The sequence below is a fragment of the Neolamprologus multifasciatus genome, chromosome 14 (assembly GCF_963576455.1).
Source record: "Neolamprologus multifasciatus chromosome 14, fNeoMul1.2, whole genome shotgun sequence".
Taxonomy (NCBI): domain Eukaryota; kingdom Metazoa; phylum Chordata; class Actinopteri; order Cichliformes; family Cichlidae; genus Neolamprologus; species Neolamprologus multifasciatus.
Genome location: NC_140452.1, coordinates 13,423,001 through 13,447,744, shown reverse-complemented (window position 1 = coordinate 13,447,744; position 24,744 = coordinate 13,423,001). Strand labels below are relative to the sequence as shown.

At 39.6% G+C, this 24,744-nt stretch overlaps 1 protein-coding gene across 1 annotated transcript in view; it reads right to left on the bottom strand.

Annotated features, from left to right (window-relative positions):
* Nucleotides 1-1,743: 1,743 nt before the first annotated feature.
* Nucleotides 1,744-24,744, bottom strand: part of LOC146503687 (LHFPL tetraspan subfamily member 6 protein) — a 54,019-nt gene continuing 31,018 nt past the window's right edge. The window contains exons 3-4 of the mRNA XM_085131413.1: nucleotides 14,249-14,347; nucleotides 1,744-10,972 (exon numbers count right to left, since the gene is read on the bottom strand). Coding sequence (XP_084987539.1) covers nucleotides 10,854-10,972; nucleotides 14,249-14,347 — 218 coding nt within the window. The 3' untranslated portion in view covers nucleotides 1,744-10,853. The remainder of the gene's footprint in view (nucleotides 10,973-14,248; nucleotides 14,348-24,744) is intronic.

The following is a 24,744-nucleotide window of genomic DNA, read 5'->3' as shown; positions in this document are numbered from 1 at the left end:
GCTATGTTTCTAATTAACCTTGTTAGTTGTGAGATATTCCACCAGATGTCAGATTCTTTATAAAAAAAAACAAAACAATGCAATCCATCATTTTTACTTGTTTACGCTCATATACATAAGCTATAAAAGTCTAAATATAAGATCCTGCCAGTACAGCGTTTTGAAATCAGACTACAAAGCATCACACCAGCATCTTTGTGAGAGTCTGCTAATTAACTTCCATATCAGATGGCAATGAATGAACTGGTGTGTAAATGTGTAAATTGGGCAAGGAAAGAAAGTGTCATTTGTAGCTCAGGAGTTGAAAGTTGAGCACACACCTCTGCTGTGCTTTAATGATCAGCAGAATCCCCCAAACAGCATCTTTTTGTAAACCAAATGCCTCAGAGTCAGATGGCTGCGTTTACCATAGAACCACAAATTATTTGTTTCATTACCTTCTGATATGCTTCCCCCTCTTTGGTATCGCTCTGGCTGCACCTATTAGCAAATAGCTGATCCTCCTCAGGAGGAAAATAAAGACAATTACGAATTATGGTCCGACAGTTTGTTTACAGCTTCTGGATTATGCTGCATAAGCTGTTTGGGGAAATGTGATGGACATTTTTCCTTATTTTGGCACATATAATGATGTCTCATTTAGTCTGGAAAGAAGCCCTGACAAACTCTCAGTAGAGCCTATACTGATAAATGGTTGGGGGACTATATGCAGCATGGAAGAGCCATTTCTTTATGACAAGCTGTTAACTTTGCATTACAGAATTTAAAGGTAAATCAGAAAACCGATGAAGTTCAGCCTCTTGTTGGTGATTTCATCTAATTCCACAGAATAGTGTTTCTCCAATAAAACTAAAAACATGCTTTAAATACAAAGTTTGTTGGCCACCAGAGGACCAAACTGTAAAAGTTTATGTTTTTCTGTGACAGAGCTATTTTACATCACATTAAACGTTTGATTTGCGAGGTATTTGCAGATTCTATATGAAGGGCCTTGCTGTAGGCGTTTGTGGTATCAGACGGTATCAGATGCTGTGACTCATCTAATTTGTGCTGCTTCATAATTGATGGACGGCTGGCATGAAGCAGCTGTGGGGCAATAAAAATTAAAAATTAGCTTACAGGTTTCTCAATTCAGGATTTAGGCGCTGTATGATATATGGACAGGATCATGGAGGACATCAAAGTGAAATACAGTCTACAGTGCAATACATTTACATTTCATGTTCTTGAAAGAGAATACAAAAACACAGGCCAAGGAACTAAAATGACAAAGAAAACCTGTATTGATGACCTTCTTTCACTGTAATATATTTTAAGAGAAATTATGTCATAAAATTTAAGCTTCATTTATGTTTGACATTATTAGTGGAATACACCTTTTGTAACAAAAAAAAACCCCTTGATGTCTTGCCAATTTAATTTCTAGGAGAAGCTTATAGTATATTGAAAGCCATCAAATGTTCGGTCGTGGGAACAATTTGAAATCCATTGTCAGTGAAGGTGAATGTTTAAGACCATCAGGGAACCATAAACCTGCATAAGATGTAATATATAGTGTTTAAATTTAAAAAGAAAAAAAGCAGGGCATGAAATACCGCTGCAATATATTGTAACAACAGTGCATTGCCCAGGTGGCATTAGTATGAGAAAGTTAGGACAGTAGTAATAAATCTTCAAAATGAATGCTCTGAGCAGCTTTGTTTAATAAAAACGGCAAATTATAAGGAGGAAGCATTTAAAAAAAAAATAAATTCATTGATATAAGCTACTTCATGGAGGAAATATTAAAGATGATGAGTACAATATCTTCAAACCATTGTTTTATTACCCGCAGCTGTAAGCTGCTCAGCTGTTCAAACAGAATTGGATTGAATGAATTCAATCCAATGATCAGCCATCAAAGAAGCAAGACTATGATTCAATGCACCGTGTGGGTGATGAAGGGCAGATCTAAAGTTCACCTGAATTATAAAGTCCATTTGAGAGACATAAAGCAACACTTTATCACCGTCCTTTCCCTCAGACCACAGTGCTGTCCTTCAGATAATTATCTGGGATATTTTTCACCTTGCCCCTCTTTCTTGTTACACTTTCCTGAAAGATAATTATCCTTCACATATTTTTGGATTTGAATCCTACTGAGTAAAAAGGACAGGCTAAACAGTCTAAAGAGAATATATTCCTTCACTTACTAAAGCCCCACATTTAAAATCCCACAAAATTAAAGAATAGATCCATTATAAGAAACTATTAATTAAAATACCGATTTCCTAGGTGGTTAATACCAATGCAACATTTTCAGTAATAACTGCTTAGATGTTGCTGCCATCCGAAGAATCAAAAGAGAAATCTGTGGGTGTTTTGTGAAACACTGTGTATCATATTTAAAGGTGAATGGCTAGGAGATTTAAAGAAGCAGTATCTCTTCGGGCACTGAAGGAAAAAGATACGCCTATGAAGCAGGAAAGGGAAAAATATCTACAAAATAGTATAAAATGACCAAACTAAAGCTATGTAATCTAAGAATTGTATTTCATTACAGAGGTGAGTATATGTGGTGTGGTACTTTCCTTAATGCGCACTCTAATGTTCACATCATCCTGGGTGACATTAGTGGTTGAGAGCTTCTGTGGCAGTTCAAAGAAACTTAACAGCACATTTAAGACATACAGGAAGTGGGGAAAGACATAACAATATCATTATCAGACAACTAAATCACCTAAACAGCTTCAGTGGAATGCCTAGACCTATGTGAGCTCAACAATGAAAGATAAATGCATTTCCCCCCCCAGAGATAATGAACCAAATATAGCACGGGCCACTTCTGCAAAATGAAAGAAAGTTCATAAAATGTATATAGTAGCGGGATAATGTCCGTAATCAGAGCAGACGTGCAACAAAACAACATCCAAAAAAGGGAACACGTTTCTAAGTGTGTAAAGAGATAGACGCCAAGATATCGAAGACATTGAGATGAAAAGAAACTATGACTGATTTTCCAGGTTAGCCGGAGAACGAAACAAGGGCTGATTTTTTGTCATCCCGAAGCAGTAAGAATTGACACACCTGCAAATAAAAACTCAGAAATATTATGAGAAATATATCATAGTCGTCATGGAATTTTGTGCTGCTGGTACACCATGTGCAGTCATGTGGTGTTTTGCAGAGATACTATTCTAGTGCTTATAGACTTGTGCAGTATTTTGGAACATTTACCACACAACCACCAGAATGGCAGAGGAAGTTACCTCATAAACTCAGAGTACCAGCATCAGGGAGCAGTTCCCGGAGGAAAATTTTGCTGCTAACAATAGCTGTTTTCTTTTCCATTCCTCTGGTCTGGTATTTTTCACTGGGAAAGTGTATTATTTTTCACTTGAGCTGGAGACAAATATCCAGCTCTAAAGCTTGTTGATTTTTGACTCTCGCTCTCTCTACTAAGTGGAATCAGGTGTGTGAGAAGTGCCAACCAGCTGCAAATCATCTGTAATCTTTCCAGCCTTGCGTACGGGTCTCTGACTTCCCTACTTTACCAGACTGTAGACAATCCATCTTCACCAGCCTGAGTCCAGCCACTGATGCCCTCTCATTGTACTTTCCTTGTACGTATTTCCCTCTTCTGACTGCCCCTCTCTTCTCTTTCTCTGGCTGGGCTTGACACTGCTGGGCTCCATTTCCCCTCCCTTGTCCTGCACTGGTAAATCCATAAGCTGCCAACTTCAACCTTTCTTCCTGGCCCCTGGACTCAGTATTAACTTAACATGTGAATAGCTTGCTCTTTATTGCTACACCCTACTCTTCGTATTCTTCATTTTGGTTCTCTGTTCAGCCTTAACAATATCCAAGACCACCTGAAGTAAATCAGCTGCAACAACTTTCTAGGATGAAGTGCTTCATATATGTATCATATAAAATAGGTTTGCTGCGATTCAAAATAGAATTAAAATGGCAGTAGATTTGGAATCCTGTACTCGTGAGCTTTTGGAGACAGATAGAAGAATCAGCATGTTTCTCCTGGGAGGCCTTCTGTGCTGCAGAGGGTTGATAGCAGAGTTGATTACGCCAAACAATACCTCAGTGTTGTGACAATTTAGATAGGAGCTCAGAGAACGCTCCTCATACATCTTCTCTGCATATATCTCGTATTACAGTATAGGTTCTCTATATGGCCCTGAAAATATTTGCACTTTTTTGGATGCTGTGTTTGAAAGGAGTTATGTTTTTTGAGTAACAAGAAGACATTAATGATGGATTTTTCTTTTTTGTTTTTCTAGTGCAACAGAACTCTGTTCAGCCTTTAATGAAAACTGTGCCATTTCTGCGAGCTTTGGGAAGCTCTCTGTGTTTTTTTTTTCTTTTCTTTTCCTTTGAGACAGTGCCTAGAGATATGGTTTCAGATCTCTGGAAAATTTGTGAGGCAGTAACTTTTGGTATTTAGGAATTATCTATAAAGTTCTTGTAGCCAGGTTTCACCCAGGTTTGGAAATAGGCTACTGCTAGTTTCCTAGTTTGAATTTTGACTGAAGTGTCTTAAAAGGCGATGGCAAGTGCACACAAGGAAGACATCTGTCTGAGGATACCAATGCTTTTTCACTAATGCTCTTTTACTCCCATCCCTCAGAGCCGGTCTCCTCTTACTAGGAAATAATTTGGACGAACTTGTGAAATGAAGTTATGAAGAGGAGAAGTGAGGCAATGTGGAAGCCATGTGAGATTTGGGTGTTTTTCTCATCATGAGAAATTAGAATGTTATTGATGAAGAGCTGCAGACATACAGCCCACAGGTTTATTTTATTACTAATGTCTGGAAAAAAATAGACAGATTTGGTATGTCTATTTATAAGAAAATAGAAACCAGTGACTGAAAATTCCAAGTAGGTGCGAGGTGGAACATGGTGAAATCTACAGAGAGCAACAGCAAAGCTGTCTTCTGCCCTGTGTGATATTAGTGCTCATACTAAAGCTTCACTCATAATCTCACATGTGGCAAATTTACAATCACCAATTAGCCTAGCCCTCCTAACTGCATGTCTTTGGACTGTGGAAGGGAGCTGGAGTACCCAGACAGAACATGCAGACTTCACACACACAGAAAGGCCCCGGCCAGATGGTGGATTTGAACCCAGGACCTTCTTGCTGTGATGCGACAGTGCTAACTACCACCCCACTGTGCTGCCCTAAATAGTAAAACTGATATATAAAAACTGTATCACCACTATTCTGCATATAGATTATCCTTATCTGTCTGATACTTTATAATCACATTTTAATTAACTCTATGCACACCCATGTTAAGCCCATTTAGGTGATTTAAGTATTCCGGCTCATTAGAGGTCTTAAAAAGACAAGATATCTCTCTCAGAGAGTAAAACTTTTTTGCACGTGGAATCAATTTGGGATGTTACAATAGGAAAGGCAACGGAAAAATATTGTTTGCACTAGCTCACGATCATCTATCACCCCCAAGTCTAAATCTCATGCTTCTGCAACTACATCTTCTTTTTGTTCTCAGTACCGCTGGCCTTACAAAGTGTGTAATATGTATTCTCTAAGACATACCAATTTGTCATAACATGACCTTGCAGCTGTAGCACAGAGGACTGTGGGTCAGACTGACCAAAGAGTGTACTCACTCACTTACATGCTGCAAAATGCTACCAAATGCAGTACAAGTTTAAGGTTAAGCTTTATTTGTCGCACACAGTATAGTCACGTATGTACCTAACTGACTGTGCATGAGGAAGAAAAGAAAGAAACAACCAACATAAATCTGCCAACATAACCAATAAACCAAAATAAACAACAGTGCAACCATAAGAGACGTCAGTGACTGAATATTAGCGTAGTGGGGGAGGAGCTTAAGTCTCTGTGTCATTTAACAGTCTGATGGTCTGAGCTAGATGCTCCTCCTGTTCCTCTGTCTTGGTCACCAGTAGACCACAGCGTCTCCCTGATAGCAACAGAGAATACAATTTGTTGTTGGGAGTTGGGGTTCCCAGCAATCCTCTTGGCTCTTGTTCTACATTGTTGATGCCTTTCAGACTTGAGGGGCGTGGCCTTGATTGTTTTATCAGCTGAGTAACCCGCTTTCCTGAGGGCCAAGCGGTCCTGTTGGGTAAAGCTTCCCATCCAGGTGATGATACTTCAGCTACCACAAGTTCCTGAGTCGGAGGAGTACAGGCCAAGGTAACTCAGTTTAGTGAGTGACCCCAAAGGGACTATTGTGTTAAATGCTGAGCCATAATCAATAACTAGCAAGCTTCTCACCTGGTGTTCAAGTGGGTAGGGGTGGAGTGGAGTAGAGGGGAGTGAGTTGGGTAAGGCATCATGTGTACAGCTACTGGGGTTCTGTGCAAATTGTAGAGGGTCAAGAAGGATGTGATGACGATTTTTGTTTTGTTTTTTTGCTATAGTTCATTGACATACTGTGAATGTTCGTCTAGATATTATATTAGATATTATATTAGATATATTCTAATTATGCCAGATTCCTCATTTTCTTCACCTGTGTCACATGCTTATGTCTTTGCTATTCTTAGCAGGGATTTGACAGAATGATGTAAGGAAGAGATGTAGGGATGAAGGACCCAAAGCTGCCAAATGGGAAAGCTTTGGTTACACAGCGTCAATCTTAAGTGATGTTGTCAAGCTATGATGTGCTGCGCAGCTGGATCACCTGTCAAACCGAATGGTACATCCACAGAAAAAAAACCCAGAACTCCTTCTCCAAAAGGCCAATAAAGTCCAAGAGGCATTTATTCATTTAAAAGGTAAACCATGTTGGAAAACACACATGGGTGTGTGCGTGTGTGTGAGTGTGGTCTCTGGAAGGTAAACAGAGGTGCTAATAATATAGAGCAGACATTTTTCCTTGATCAAATATACTCTCTCCGTATGGGCTTTACCTTTTTACTAAGTTCAAACAAACTGCTAATTTTGAAACCCCGCTAACCAGAGCCTCCATATATCCCTGAGGGTGAACCAGCGAACCCTGAGCTGTAATCCCTCTATCCCTGTCTGTGAGCTTTGAGTAACAGCCTCTGATCCTCTTTGCTGATGTGGTTTGTCTGGTCTATGTTTTCATGAATTCCCTTTACTTCCCTGCCCAAATTAACATGGTAATTGTCAGATCTCTAAAAGAAGACATACACAGCTAATTGGCATTTTCTTTAAGTAGAGCAGGGACTTGTGAATCACAGTAGGAAACAAAGAATGGAAAAATGTGGGTGGGATTTTATCTGAAATTAATAAGATGGAGTAACTTCAAAGTTAGTTTACATTCTAGTTAATGTGATCCACCTGTGTAGCTGTGTTTGATGTTGTGTGGGATGCACATTAGTATTGAAGTTGGTTGTGTAGTTTTTATTTATGCCGCCGACGGTACATTTAAATATTCCACTACAAAATAACTGCTCTGGGCGGAAAGTGAGGGTGACACTCTGCTATCTTTCTATACAGGCTCTCCAGCTATCCTGCAGCAATATCCATTATGCAATATCTTTATGGAGATTGGTGTTATAGAAGCACAAAACCTTTTTTAAACAGTGTTGCTCTTAAGGGCAGCAATTATCTTGCCCAAAAGTGTCGATGGAAAAAAACTAATAATTAGAAAGAACTAATTGATGTTGATGTATCTATCTGGCAGATTAAGTTCAACTCTCTCAAGGTTATTTAGGACTCTCTTTCTTAAATAATTACCATGGCACTGGGAGCTCAAAACATTAGGAAAACATCTTTGCTGCTATGACAATACAGAAATGTGCTCTTCTTAAGTTGCAGTGTGTTAAGCTCTCAGGGGCGTTGTAATCCTCCTAAAATGCTGCAGTTTTAACTGCCTCTAGTTTAAGCAACATTCACTACGTTGTCTTTGTTGATTTCTCCTAATGTTGTTTTTTGGCTCTTAAAGGTAAAAGGAAAAGCAATTTGGAAATAGACAATTTGCCTTAGGGTTCTTTTGGATCCAGTCCACATAGTCTTTCTTTGTTTATGTTTATATTAAGTTTACTTAGGCTGACCTTTAAAATATTAAAAATAAATACCCCTTTTTTTGCCTTCAACACTGCCTTGGTACAGATTTGAAAAGGTGCTGGAAACATTCCTCAGAAATTCTGGTCCATATTGACATGATGGCATCACATAATTATTGCAGATTTGTGGACTGCACATCCTGTTCCATCCTGTTGGAATCTCCTGTTCCACCACATCCCAGAGGTGCTTTGTTTGATTGAGATCTAGTGAACTCATGTTCAAGAAACCAGATTCAGGTTGTTTTTGACATGCCTTCTTCTTGTTGGAAGAAGCCTTCAGAAGATGGGCACACTGTGGTCACAAGGGGATTGATGTGGTCAACAAAACAGCTCAGGTAAGTGGAATTTAAGGATGCTCAGTTCATCTTGAGGAGCCGACACAAAATCTCCTAAATCGTTACATCACCACGGCCAGTCTGAACCAGTGAAGCAAGTTAGGATGAATCCATGCTTCTATGGTTAAGCTAGTCCAAACTTCCATATGTCCCAGGAGAAACGATGACTCATCAGACTAAGCAATGATTTTCCTATATTCTGTTGTCCAATTTTGTTGAGCCAGTGCAAACTGGAGCCATAGTTATCTCTTCTTAGCTGATAGGAGTGGCAGCTGGTGTGGTCTTCTGTTGCTGTTGCGCATCAGATTCAATGATGCCACATTCAAAATCACCTTAAAAAATCGCCTTTTTTCTGATGCTCAGTTGAACTTTGAGATGTTGTCTCATCCATACCTAAAAGCACTGAGTTGTTGCCATGTGATTAGCCGATTAGATTTTTGCAATAGCAAACAATTGACGAGGTTTACCTAATAAAGTGGGCTGGTAAGTGTATACCACTACAGTTGTGGTGATGTGATCCTGCTAGTAATCATTGTATCGTTTTTTGAGTACATGACTTCATAGTTCATCATTTGTATTTGGTCTTTAAAGCTTTGGCTAACTTGAATTTGTTTGTTGACTCCATTGGGGTTTTAAATCATCACCCTCACTTACAAAAAACAACCTTCTTTGTCTTCTGCTATCTAATCTTATTTTTAGCTCTATTCCAGCATAAATGAGGTGTCTATAAATCTGTTTGTGATTCTTAGAGCACAAAAAATATGTACAGCTCAAGGTGAACATCAGCACCAGTCAGTCTAAATTCACGTCAGTTACGTCAGTTGTAATATGTCTTCATTCAGGAGCTGATGCGAGCAACTGAATTTCTCAGCCACTCATTTATCATGTTTTAAGACAATCAGCCTCTTACTTGTTACAAGATCTCAGATTGAATGGTACACCCTGTCAGTCTGAGATTCGGGTGCAGATATAAAAGAAGGAATGCTCCAACGTGACCCCAATGTGTCTGCGTCTGCTGATGAGGCATCTGGTTGACTCGCTGTAACAATCGCTGCTGATATCAATCAGCAGAGGAGATCAGAGAGAGGGAGAGAGCAGAATGCAGAGGAGCCATACTAATATATTAAACAGAGCAAGTACTGAGAAGGATATTTCTCCAGTGGGGATGGAGGGGAGGGGGCGTTGCCATTATCTGGGTGATGTTGAGAATTGTGAGAAAATGGGCATGCTAATGAGGGCCAAAACACATCGAGAACAGCTGCATTGGAAATGAGCTGACTTTGTGCACTTGAGCTCGGATGTGGTGTTTGTTAATCAAAGAAAGAAAAACAGAGAACAAATGGCTAAAAATAGTAACTGAAAAGCTGTGTTCAGCTCGCACCTCTAATGACACGCATACAGCGGCGGTAATTGCTAAGAAAAGGTTGCCATTATTGTTATTCACACTGTGAAGGCAGGGTGAGGAGCTACGAGATAACCCCTGACATTAAACTGATGGCCCGACGGACGCAGAGCGCCTCAATTTCCCAGGGTATGATTGCATCTCAGGCTTTGTCTTGAAGACTCTAAAGCTTTTAAGCTGAGAAGCCTGATCAAAAGGCAAATACTCTGACTAGAGGTTACTAAATTTACTTCATCAATAAGGTGGAAAAATTAAATTCACAGCACTGCCCATCCTTATCCTCTTTGTTGATCAGGAAAAAAAAAGGACTCCCAAATGTAGCGAACACTATCAAGATCAAGAAGTCATGGGACTAAAGCTTTTTAGGAATGCACGACTGTTCGTTTTTGCTCCGGGGCGTCGACTCAAAGAAGACTTGAAAAACCAGACTTCCAATAAACATTTATTTACAAAACAAACATAATGGCAAAGAATAATTTGAGGGTGAATACAAAACGTGATAAAATGATAAAATACATTACCATACACAATGTATATCTTATGAATGTGTTAAATAAACTATGCTTTGATTTTTTTGGGGTCTGAATCGAGGAAGCAGGCAGCCAGTGTCGGATTGCTTTACATTATAGGGATTATTGCATTTCTGTTTGTGTTTAAGGCAAGAATGAGTGATGAAGAGGAGACCGCAAACACTTCACGTAACAATGAGGCAATATTACTTCTGTTCATCACAGGGCGCACTATCACATAAACATTAAAGACCAAAGAAGAGGAAGACAAAAGAAAAAAAAGAGAGGGAGAATACACTTTTCATTAAAGAAATAGTTATGTAACAATCTTACAAACAGGATTGGTCCATACATTTTTCATTTAAGAACAGCTTTTAAGAGAAGTACCACTTTTCAAAGCCATGTGTGTGTGCTGCATTATGAAACAGTCCCTGCAGTTGTCAGATGAGTAGTGTCCCATGATGTGCAGAGCACCATAATGACTTGATGTCTTTGGTGCCTGATGTGCTGTACTGGAGTCCTCTCCTTTTTGTCGTACCGCCCGAGGTCTCCGCCTGTCCCCGTCTCTCTGATGCTCTCTTCAGTAAGGGTACTGCTTTTGCTTCTTCCCTGCGAAACAGGACAGCCAGGTGCACAGCAGCATAGCACCCGCCGCTCCTGCCCCTGTGCAGTAATACGCCCAGCCGATCTGACATGAACCTGCAGAGGATGAAAAAAGAAAAGGTCTTTTCACCCTCTAGAAAAACATTGTAACAGATTCAAATTAATCTGGGCAAATAGGTCTTTATCCAGTAAGACAGTCGCTTGATTTTAATTGAGAACGACACAGCTTACTCTGCATGTATAGCCCTTTTTAAGAAAACTGCCTAAAAATCTCACATCACTTCTGCTATGAAGGGGAACTCGAATGTTTACTCAACTCAGATCAACTACACTGTAAAATTGGACCTAACAGCTCACCCATGCTTTGAATGATAATTGAGCATTACGCTATGTAAAACACAGCGAACCATTCAGACGTTAGTTTGAAATGCACAATCATTTTGTTTGAGATATATCACGAGAACTCCGCACCGCGCCTTTGATCTTGCCCTAGATCTAACATTAACGTGTTAGTGTTAATCACAGAGAATGGTGGCTACTACTTAACATCTCTGCTCAGGCTACTATGTTCCCATCTTCTTGTGAAATACAGCTAGCACTGTTGAGAAAATATGCACAAAACAGAGCCCCAATTCACGTGCAAACAGTCTGCTATGTGGGAGATGAACAATTAGAGACTTGGAGAAATGCAGAAATGGAGTCTCTGGAAATTACAGTGATGCAACGAAATGCTGAAACGCAAATAAAACCTAAACCATTAAGTGCATCCTTTAGACACACCTTGCATAATCATCAGAGGTAATTATATGCATTATGAAATAGGATACAGTGGTTGAGTTTCTTTTGAAAGTGTTGAAAATACTTATTTCTCTTTTTCTGTGGCATTAACAAAAAGTACATCCCCTCTTCTTAAATGTGACTGTAGCTTATCTATTCATTCAAATTAACGACAAGGGTATTTTCCACTTGCAAAACATATCCCATCAAAGGAATCACTTGGATCCTTCATGCTTTGCTTCTTTGGACTCAGGTATGGAAATGAACACGTACGCAGTTAATGCCTCCTGCAGCGGCATTCAGAGTTTTCAAGCACTGACTACAGCCTTCGTGGCTAATTAATGAGAGATGAATTAATGAAGGACGGCTTCAGATGTGGTGAAAGCATCATTCGTTGTCACCACCTTATCATAGTGTTGACATAAATGAGACGAACCTTGAGTCGCCAGTTGCTCTGAACAAAACCTTCAACCAAAAGCACTTGTTAACACAAACGTATATGTGCCTGTTCTTCCACAGAGGAAATAAAATGAAAACTGCGAATTCAACATAATTACCTCTGATAGCGTGTGGTGATGTGTTCTTGAAATTTAAAAGGAAGAAATCTGTTTGAATTATGTGGTTTAAGAGTAGATGCCGCTAGAATGGCAGAATCGGTGTAAATTCATAATTCATGTGACAGAAAACTGTATTAAAAATCACAGTTAATGTTTCCTAATACATCTGGCTGCTTAGCATTTATTAACTTGCAATTCTTAACTTCATATTAGCAACATTTTTTTTCTTGTGGCAACAGTTGGAGAGGACAGTGAAGCTATTTGGTCTTTCATTAATCTGTTCAGAGTATCATCTCAGCAGCGACAGCACATCTTCATGAAATGGGATACAAGTACTACATACCTGCGGCTATTTTGCCCATTTCCAGTTGGAAAATTGATTAGGATGAATAAGCAAATAAAAAGTGTTTTTTTTTTTTTTTTAACATTTTATTATTTATTTAGAATCGGTGTGAGTGCTTCTTCATATTCTGCAGTTGCAAAAAGAAAAAACATATGTAGACTGTGTGCTGAATTACATTTTAATGTTTGCATCCACTGAAATGTGCATCATACATCTGTTGCCCAGCACCTTCTTTGACCTGTATGCTGAACGGTAGCACGGTAGCATGCAGCATAGATAATCCAGTCCCCCTAGCTATTTTAAATCCCACCTAAAAAAGCAAAGAAAAAGTAGCGCATGGGCAGATTTGTTTGCTTTCACAACTAAGAAATTAGCATTAGCAGAAATTTCCCCCCAAAAAGTCTATCTTGAAGATTGATTACTGTATGTCGCTGAAGGAAGAAAGACAACTGAGCAAACCAAACTGCACGTTAATCAAAATGAAATTTAAACGGATCTGTTTTTCACTGACTTTTTTCATTTATAGTCAAACTTGTTCACTTTTAATTTGTGTAAACCCAGGTAGAAGCTTTAGAGCTAGCAGGCCTATAAATGCTAATAAATATTTCTTCCCTCCACTATTTGTTTTGTTTTATTGGTAATAAGATTTAGTAAAGATACACATTTTTCTTCTTTCCTTTAAACTTGTAATGAAATGTAAAAAGTAGTATGATTGTAGTGAAGAGGATAGAAAAAATCTCATAAACTGAAGAATATTCACATGGGAGTAGGCTTTAATTACCTATATCTATAGTGATAATGATAATCTGTGTCCCCTTTATTATGCAGGTCAAATGTTTTGTGCAGCTCCATACAGATTCTTTTAATTCAAAAATCTGTTTTTATAGGTTTCCCATCCCTGGACTAGTGGTTCTCTGATGCTCTTTTTCCTACGGCACGCTTTGATTCTGGACAAAAATATAAGAGCTGAATTTTCTTGAGGTTGATTTTGAGTATTCATGGTCCACACTCAGTGTTTTTAGTGAACCCCACTAAGCATTCAGATCAAGTCAAGATCCAAGGATGTGGGTGACGAATATCAAAATGGGCTGGGATGCTTCCAGGGATCCTCAGAGAGGATGAGCCTTTTAATTTTAATCCAGTGACATTAAAAAAAAATCTCCATATATTCTTGTGTTGAGTGTTAATAATATTAATCCAAGTTCCCAATAAAATATTTTACATCCAGTGAAAAACCAAACACTCTTTGATTAGTATCAAATAAAGGAGCAGCCGCAGTATGAAAAGCTTTTCCACCTCCCTAGTGTCTGATAAAGTAGCATATTACTGTCTGTGAGATAGTCCTGATAATACCAGCTGCATGCAGAGCACAAATCAAAGTATTGCTTATTCTCGGCACACATTTAAAGCTATAAAACATTTTGGAAATGGACAGCTACTGGATCTTCTGCTGTTCATTTTTTTCCAAATGCATTAATCAAAACAACAAGAAATCACATCTTTTTTGACTACCAGAGAGAGACAAAAGGCAGCATGTTAACACATAAAGACAAACATCGGTCGTCTGTTTCACATTTTCTGCGATTCGTCTGTTTTTGGGAATAAAAGATCCAGCGAGCACGGCACAAATTTATGAACCATCTGTGTGTAATTAAAGCCTCTGTGTGTGATGGATCTCCCTTGCAGACATCTTACCTAGTTGAAACTGGCTTGAGCTGTTGTTGCAGGTTTGCTGTACTTCCTCGCTGTCCCATCCCAGTGGATAGAGTGCGCAGCCCGATCCTATGAGCAGACCTGAGAACGAGATGAAGAGGAGGACAGTCGGGTCATGTGACGAGGGAATAGCCCTAAAGACCGATCACCGGGGATTCAAAAATATCACAAAACATAGTAGCAGGCTGCAAAGACACCATTTACGAGATAAAACCTGCAGCAAGGACAAACTCATCATCAAGGTGCTCGCTCAGCTCCTTGACGAAGGCCAGCATTGTTTTTAGGAAACCTCGCCTCTCCGGAGGTGTTTTTTTTATAATTTAAGAATCTTTTAAGCGCTCTGAATAAAAATGCAAAGCGCCGTGTGTTTTCTTATTTGTTCCATCCAGATATCAAGCAAGGTTTAATTAATTTTAACCTCAGGTTTTGTGCGGATTCTTCCTCATTATTTGGTCAATGATTTAATTAAAATGATCAAAAAGAGACAATGAGCTGTTGCCCTACAGGCATATGTGTGACCTCACCTCCGTGGTTCTTCCTTCTCCTTATCCGCAGCTTCTCATTCTTGTTCTTCCTATTATGTTTTAGCACATATCGCCAGAGAGGCAGCACTCACCGCGTCCATCAGTTCTACCTCTGAACTAAGCCTCGCAATCCTTTGGTACATGACACGGGCTGTGATTTTACTACTCTATCACATTTATACAGCAACAAAACAAAGCACCACAGCCATGTAGCTCATAAAACTGAAACAAATGAATGAGAACATATGCAAATAACTTGGCAATTTCTCACTGAGGCAACAGTGAAAAAAACAAGCATTTTTGGTACACAATAATTACTGTAAAACTCTGGAAAATCCTTGAGGGACTTCTTTATGTCAGTGATTAAAGAGACTTATGATTATGCCTAAAGCTGCGCACAGAGACAAGAGCAAAATCTAGTCAAGGCCATTACATTAAGGATTAATATCCTCAATATCTGCCTACAGCCAGGTCTTGACAAGTTATTCCCTGGATGTCAAGGCCTGTCTCTTAAAATTACCCTGTGGGGGCCCCTGGTAGGTGGCTCTGCCATCACATTAGCTTAATCCCCTCAGATGTGTCTGCTCTGCTATCAGTTATGGGATGTGATGATGGCAGCAGAGGGAGAGATGGGAAGAAAGCGCTGCCTTCCAACCTGATTACCCCTGCCATCCAGGTCTGCCTTATTACATCTAGGCCAGATAACAAGCAGGAATTAGTCCACATGTTAATGAGGATGGGCTAGACAAACTGGCTAACATCTGAGGAGGAGTAGGTAGAGTGAAAGAGACATCTGTGTTGTCCCTGGTCACAGCCAAAAGGACAAAGAAAAACGGGCTGTCTATGGGGCACTGGTGTTAGAAAATCAATTGGGTGAAACTCTGGCATGTTGATGAGAATGAGGGGATAGCAAAAGGCTCTGACCATGTCTGTGTCATTACAGCTCAGGATCAGAGGGGATCCAGGGATTTTAATACATAACAACTGAGCTGTTTCTCCCTCAAACCCTTAAGAAAACTTCAGACGAGTTCCTCCATCAGACCTAAAAATACTACCTTTAGCCTGTGCACTGCAGCAAAAGCGAAACAGGAGCATTTGATGTAAATCCCTATTCAAGCAGTCACTATGGATACCTGATGAGTCTAAAAACCCACTATTTTAAAAAGGTACAAAAATGTATTTAGGAGGAAGGGCGCATTCACGCAGCCATTAAATTTTCTCGGTTACATAATGTTACTCGGTATGTTTTGATTCAAATTTGTAATAGCAAAGACTGTAAAGCATGCCAGCATGATAATGTATTCATGATTAATATTTAACATAATTTAAAATTCTCTTTCAAGTGTTGTGTAATGCAGAGATAGAGCAGCATGTAATCAAACTGAATTTCCTTGCAGCAAAATGAGAGGAGGTAAAAAAAAGAAAAAAGAGCAAAAAAAAAAAACCAAAAACCAAAAACGACTTTATTTCCCAGAGATGTTATTATTCTATCCAGTGAGGTATAATATTTCCATTTGAAAAATCAAACTTGATGGCAATTCTCAATCATACTTTGGTTAACACGTTTGCTAAAACGATCAAAACCATAAAGTTGCTCAGCTCTGCAGCAGGCACCAAACAGAGTAGAATGGGAAAGGAAAGACTTCATTGCATAGTTTCCACATCAGGTCAGATTATGATGATGACAGTGAACGCTGGAAATTGCTCCAAGACTACGGGCGGGAGGGGAATTATTGCCACAACAAAGACTGGAGCTGAGGTTCATTGTGTAAGCGCCTAAAATCAAAGGTTTCCATGTGAACTGTCACTGTTGGCTGTTGTTTTTTGGAAGCAAACTCCGAGAGTCTGCAACACTGCAGTGGGTGAAGTCAATGTGAGCGCTCACATGTTACCGTAACACTATTAAGACAGTTAATGTGGGAGCAGATGAACATAAAATATGGGCACACTGCTAAGGTGTAAATATGAGGTCCCACGTTTCTCTTTTGGCTTTTATTTATTTGATTTCTTTATTTTTTCCCCTCACGATGGCTAATTCCATCAAATCCCATCCTCCACACTCCACACTGGTTATTGAAAACCAGAGGTAGGGGGGCTGGTGACTGGGATGTAGGAAAAAGATTACTGAGAAAGAAAAAAAAACCCAAAAACATTCTTACACATAATGTTCATGAGCCAAGCTGTTAGAAAGAAGTGTGCTGTTGTGAGAGGCAGCTACCTCAGGCTCTCCTTCTGCATGCACACTGTTATAGTCAGATACTTCTCATCCTTCTTATTATCCCGTCCTAAGCTAACACTGCTACACCCCGATCTGCACAAACACACAGTTGGGGATTTGTGTCAGTTAGCGTGTGGTTGTCAGTTATAGATATGCTTCTCGACCTTTTGTGCCTTTCCAAGTGAGATTGAAGATTTCCTTTATTGCGACTGTTCTTAAATGTTTCAAGATGTTCTCACATTTTGTGACCTAAATCTAATGTCCTGAGTCCTGGTGTGAAACCTACTCAAGTTACAGACACACGACGGTCACAAGCACTAAAGCTAATTAACCATAAACAGCATTTTACTGCATGGAACTTCACATTCTCTTTGCTGCAAAACAGATTCTCTGAAAGAATTTAAAAGTCTTGAATTACGAGTCGTTTCGTTTCATTGAGGTCTTTGAGGTATTTCAGAGCTTTTCCCAAAGCACAGAAAGGAAATCGTCTCTTTCAGACAACATGAACAGCAGATGGTCTCATGATGAAATCGTTGCAGGACTCCGCTATAAGCTGTCATGAGAATAGTTAGTGGAATAAACCACAAGTCTGTCACAGAGCCTTTGCTGCAGCTAGATGACACTCTGAGACTGACAGAAAGGATGACAAATATGAGAAATATACAACAACAGCTCGCATCGACACACAGAGGCGGCAGGCAGAGGAGTTATCACACCTAATACCCCCCCCCCCCCCCAAAAAAAAAAAATAAACTGACCCGCTGAAATGTCTGTGCCATCAAATCTACCTCTTAAGCAAAGAATTAGCGAACATAAAAGTTCCATTACAGATACGAACTATTCTGTAGCCTGTCACTTTAATAACCACTCAGATTTCCTCCTGTAGCTTTCAGCATGTGGAGCAGATTTCTTTTCACAGATGGGGTGATGGTGACAGGAGGTTATGTCAGAGAGAGCTTTTGTGCATGCACTCCTTACGAACATTGTAACCACTGCGAGGATTTTTAGTGTAATGTTATGATTAAACTATAATGGTCCATATATGCTATGCCTGATGGTTGTACAGCATTTATCTCTATTGAGGAATATTCTATATATGTTGATGGTCTTTGTGTTTCTTTACTGTCTCTATAGATACTTTCTCAAACTAGTCCACTTGATTTTTTATACTGTGTTCAGCTGGTATTACTGTAATAGGGGTCCAAGCAGCAGAGCTGCCGGATAAGCCATAGTATTCCTGCATTGGTGTCTTCTTTCTTCTTTTAACATTTAACGCTCTCTTGAGTGCCACCCATAGGTCAAAGTCGGAGGTGTGATTATAAGCATAACTATGGAAGCCCGTTTCCGCCACTAAAAAGAAAAAAGTATCCATAACTTGAAATTTTGACTTATTAACTCAAAATTTGAGAAAAGTAACTCAAAATTTCGAGTTAGCGCTGCTAATCAGTAATCTATGTGAATGACATCATTTCCTTTTTACCTGGAAGCTGAAGCCCTCAGCTACAAATGCTACAGCTAAGCTACCAGTATTACAGCCAGTCATTAATGCACAAATTGCTGATTATTTTCAGCGTGGCTTCACAAATGATGAATTCCTTGTGTTATTAGCTGAATCACATGGCTCTACTATCAGCAAACGTAGTCTCGAAAGCGCCAATTTGTTGCGATCCGGTTTTGAGTGCGCATTCCTTTGCGCCATATCTTTCTGGGTAACAAGAAAATGACGTCATTCATGTAGATTAATGATTGGCAGAGCTAACTCAAAATTTCAAGAAAGATAACTCGAAATTTCAAGTTATGGTTCCTTCCAAACGGGCTTCCATACATAACTTTTGAAACACATATTTGGTTTTCAAAAATGAGATATTAGTTTAGAGTATCCTACAACATCAGTTCCTAGTATGTTGGAAATTTTGCTGAAATTGGAACATTTTTACAGGCTATAATATTTTTCTAGTCTTGACTTAAACTGCAACAGAATGTCTTCCGACTGGATTTTACAGGCAGGTTTTTATTTAAAAAAGACTGTTTTTTTCCAGTCTTTGCCAAAATTGTTAGAGATGATCACCAGACCAAGCCACAACTAAGTTGTCTGAAGGATCTTTGGATATTCTGAAGTGTTTGTTTGTTACAGCAATAATCAGCTAAACAAATGGTCACATTATATCTACACAACTGTTCTGTGTATTATTGCAAAACCTGTAGCCCTTCCTGGTATTCGCCCTCCAGCAAATGTGTCCTTTCACTACTGGGGGGTAATGAAATGCCTTTCCCTAACAGCCACACTTTGAACATAATGATATCAAATAGTCATGGCAACTGTGCCCGGCTGGACTACTAAGTCCACTAGTCGTTGCTTGAGCCCATGAAAAGTTTTGCACTGATCTGCATGCATGCTTTTTTAAAATTCAGTTTTATCTACTGCTCCAGTGCAACTGAATGAGCTGTACTGAAAAGCCAAATTTGTTACTTAGCGAGCTTGTTTTTTGGGTTTTTTTTACTATTTCAGCACTCCTCTAAGCTGTCATGATAGGGTAGTTAGTGGAATTCACCAGAATGCTGTTGCAGAGGTAAGGCATGAACTCATAATCTTTAGAAATCTGCCAGCACCATCATCCACAGACCCCGTGTGTGCTTTCCACAGAGGTGATTAAGGATCCAAAGAGCTAGCTTTCTTTAGTAGCATCAATCATGACCTCAGGTCAAATTTAAAGATTCCCCTTAGATTTCGGAAGATCAGGAGAGGTTCAAGTGCGTCTCTATCTGGGAGGTATGTTTGCTTGCCTTACTGCATTTCGCCAGCAACCACTGTTTGTAGAGCGTCCCCCCCCCCTATTTTTGAAGTTTTGTTTCAGTTGCTTTGGCAGCCAGCTGATGCTTTATAAGCTTCAGGGGTGGATGGGGCGAAGAAGAGGAGGAAAGGGCTGGATAGTGAGTGCAGTGCAGAATATATGAGGCCAGGCAACTTATTCATGATCGAGTTTCAATTGATCTCCGTGTGGTCATTATCGGAATGACTATGTCAGGGCTAATAGCTTGTCTGAAAGGCTCTTCTATGAACTTGAAAGAGTTGGGTTAAATAGATTTAACCAAATACAATCAGCCTCACATATCAGTGTACAATCCAGAAAATCTGCTCTAATATAGTGATCTTTCTTCTGCCTCTGCTTGCCTCAGATTTCATCATCACAGTTGAGCACTTTTTTCAAATCAAATTTTTGCCTGCCTAAAAAGCATACAGAGAAGTGTTTTATTCCATCATGGCTAAGCCATTGTTCCCCATCTTTTTTTCTCTGTCAATGCTTTTTTACCTGAATGAAAAACTGCCCCCTTTTCATATCCCCCCACATTCTCCGATTCAGGCAGTGCTGATGCCTTTTGTCAAGCTTTCTTGCTCTCTGTCAAGACCCAAGGAATTTCTTTACCCTCTTTCATGCCCCGAGACAATACCATTCAAGGTTATCATTCAAGAGGCCAAAAAGGGCAGGGGGAAAAAATGCAGAGGCTAAAGCTGGAGAGAATTTTTGTGGCCAGGGAATTGGAGTGTGGATGTGCCTGAGTGAGCTGGCTTAATGTAAGACAGTCCCTTTTGGGCTTGGAAGATCATCCAAAAGAAGTAGGAAAATGTAAGAGCAACCACACCTGGGAAGACAGTCTTGTTCTTCTATTAATATACCCTTTGCTCAGCATATGTGTTAGACTTTTACTTACCAGAAACATGCCAAAGATGGATAAAAACTACACGATCAATAAACTGCTTCATTACTCCAGGAAATGCATGAAATGTGACTCTAGCCACATTGTCTTTCTCTCCGTGTTTATCTTCCAGAGCTATAATGAAAAGCACCAGGGGTTCACAGTGTCATATCAGCCTAAAGAGGCCAGTGTGACTAATCTGTTCACAGACCCGTCCCTGCATGTCGAGGCATGAATTCTCTTTCATTTAAAACACAAGACAAACAACAATATGTAACGTTTCCCTGCCTGCTTCTTTAAAAAAATCTTATTTTGATTGGCTCCGTCATTCAAGTTAGACTGGCTTAGTCGTTTTAGCAGGGCTTACTCCTGTGTGAGCATTTTTGCTGGAAAAGTTGGGGAATTTTATGTGAGTGAGAAAGGGATCTGGAGTTTCACTTGAAAGGAGCAGTGAGATGGTTAGATGGAGGAAAAGGGGGGTGCAGAGACAGGAGGGATTTAAATAGGGTATGTGAAGTATGTGATATTTGATGTGCACAGTGAAGCATATAAATATTTGGTGCTGCTGCAAGTGACTGGCATTTGGCTTCAGCTGACTGTTAGTCTTCTGATTGGTTTTCCAGTCATTAAAAAGTATCAAGTATTAATATTGAGTTGTTTTGTTTTAGTTTATTCATGTTATTTTGTTAAGTAGCTACCTCTGCGATCCTGCTGCATACAGGGCAGCTGGAAAAGACATAGTGGGAAAGATGCTTTTCCAGTTCTTTTTAAGGTGTTTTCATACATGTACTGTTGAGTCTGTGGAAACTGAAATCTGGTTTTCTTTCTCCTTGGTACAGTCCATTTGTGCAGATGTTAACACAGCAATCACACTCAAGTACAGTTCGATCCGATCTTGATCTGACCCAGCTACCAAACTGTGTATGGTACAGTTTGAGCAACATGTCTTCCACATAGCCACATTTGCTTTCTGGGATGTGGCTGATTACCATAGACATGCAGGAGTAAATTCTCCCTGTTATCCACTAGTTACGAACATGGCACCTTCTTCCTATACTTACTTTTGCTCTCCCTGCTCCAGACACATGTGGCCAATAAGTGGATCGAGGGCTCTCGCATGGTTTGTAGCGACACATTTTTGATTCCCTTGGTGTTTCCTGTTTGCTAGAAAAAGCCACACCTTTACAAACTCATAAGCATAATCAAAACATCCTTACTTGGTACCCAGGGGCTGGACCATGGCCAACTTCCAACCAGAACTTCATATTCATTTAAACTACACACAATTACCTCTGTTATTTGCACAGTTATTGTTAAATTTACAAGTTTAAAAACCGCACCCTTTCTGACATCCCTACATCAATCATATTACATCATATCCTGACAGTCTGTTAGACACACCAAGGACTCTATAACTGCACCCTCTCAGTCTGGCAGGCCTGTTGTGTCCCTGCCATTATACTGAAAACAAAGAAAACAGAACCATCAAGATGGTTGATGCATTAGTGTAGTTGAATTTAAGTTAACCTAATTCATTGAATCCTTTCAGCAGAATATTAGTACTGCAGTTTTAGTTTGATCTGTAATTGCATTTATTTGTCTTTATGTATAAGGAAAAAAACCCATCGAACTAACCACCCACTCAACAAGCTACAAATTCTAAGAAATAAGCCTTTGGAACGACTTTTTGCATCCCAAGTGTCGATGTGCACGCTGCATCACATGTGCTGTGAGCCAACGCAACCTCCTTCACTGCAGTTTTTTTCCTATTATGTCATTATTATGCTGACAAAATCTGCCCAGACCGACATGCAAAGTATTGCCAAAGTACGACAGATGGCGTCTTCTGCCGTGATGAAACTGACAGACAGACTCACGAGGTGAAAACAGTACCTGCCACACTGTCGCAGCTAATAATAAACTGAATAAATTTGTTGCCTACTGCGTGATGGTTGACTACACACAGAAACTCTGCTAGTCCGCAGCTTCTGTTTAGTTTCATGTTTCTCCATGATTTGCTTCACAATTTGAATATCAAACACAGGAAACTCTATTACTGACCCGGTCGGTGAGATCAGAGCACTGTGACAAACACAGTCCGACTATTCAGAGTGTGACCATCATCTCCATGACGCACCCACCTCATCTTCTCTTTGGTATTTGCTTCCGGCCCACAAAAAAGGTCAAACTGATAGAAACACTCACACACCCACATTATTATTTCATGCTCATATGATGTCTGTGTGGTTTTACTTTTATGTCATCCTGTAAACCTACATGTTTTTTCATGTATTCTCTCATTGTTTGGTTTATTTGCCTTTTGACTGTTGAACATCAGTTGCCCTCCAGGAATGACTTTAAAGTAAGCTGAACAAAAGCGAATTAGAGTGTTTTAAATATCCATCAACAACCCTTATGCAGTTTAGTGGCTAATCAAATTAACATTTTGTCAACTGTATCTTGATTTAGCAAGCCAATTTAATAATAATAATAATAATAATGGATTGGATTTATATAGCGCTTTTAGTAAGTTCCTTACATTGTCAGAGATATATAGTATATGAGACGATCTTACAGAGTTTAGTTGACGAAATTTGGACTATGCTTTAGGATAATTTTGTCATTAGTAGGCGTGACAAATATTTTCTACAAGCAGAACTTAGGGCAGAGATAAACTCTTGGTAGTTAAAATGTAGTTATAAGTTAGGGCTGTGGAAAAACTTGAGTAAATCAAAAACTTTAATGACTAATCACTTTAATGATTGATGTAATCAGTTTCGATGACCAAAAACAAGTCACAAATGATGAACAGCAGGTCTAGTTTGCCTGTGCCCCTCTGCTGTTAACTCAGTCTGATTTCTCTCCTGGTCCACCCATCAGTCAACATCACTGGCCCTGGGCGGAAAGAGCAGTTTGTGTTTTATTGATGTGTTTCAGTGCTTTTGCTATAGGCGTTCTGTCAAGAGCTGGGCTTATCTAATCACACCATTCATTTGTCACACAGTTTCCTACTACAACCAGTAATTAATAAAAACACCAATTACACAAACAAAATTAACTTCTGCTTCATCGGGCGTGATCAAAATCTCTCTCGGTCTGCTAGCCCAGGAGAACAACATGGTGCAGAAAATGTGCACAAGCTGAAAATGGGCTGTGCTAAATACGTAGCAAGTAACTTTCAAAAGAGAACATCCTCTGGATGTGTGCGGAGAATGAGCTTTTCACACAAGGGCGTAGATATTTTCTGTATGTCTCACCCTTTCCACTGACAAACCCATGGCTCTCTCCAAGCGTAACAATGTCTCCTCTGATCTCATACTGCAAATTGGATATCATTCCCCCTCCTTTTGGCTAAGATGAGAATGCAAGTAGGAGGTATGGAAAAAAGAAAGAAAGAAAAGAATTTCAGCAGCATCCAAGAGAAATTTCACCTTTTTATTTTCCAAATGCTACTCATTTAGTTTTCCTTAAAAACAATGCATACTTTAACCTTTCTCTTAAATGTAGTCACCTCTGTGCTAAAGCTAGTGTGTAAAATCCTGAAAATCATATTCATATTGTATATCTTAGAAACCCTACCATTCCTGGATCACTTGACTTCTACTGTTATCAATTTGCTGCCTCATTCCCCCCCCCCCCCCCCCCCCCCCCAAACAAAATCCAAAGAAAGATTAGCTTTTGAGCTATCTAGCAATATTTTAATGACTTATTATCACTATGAAGCTTGGTGGCAGGGTGGTGACAGTAAGCTACTTTGCTTGCACATGACACAGATGGAATCAAAGACAACTCTCAGGCTATTCTGGGCAACAGTTTTTCAGCCCTCTTTCAAATCAATTTTCAGTAATTAAAAGAAAGACGGGGAATGTGCTAAATAGCATGCATCTATGGCAAAGTGTTGAAGAAATGATCTGCATGGCAGCCTGGAATCTCTGTGTGTAAGTCATAGCTTTTCCATCAAGAGTCAAATGAAGAAGAAAATGTATGTTGAACACAACAGAGCCAAAGGCGATGAAAATCCTCCTCAGGGTAGGATCTAC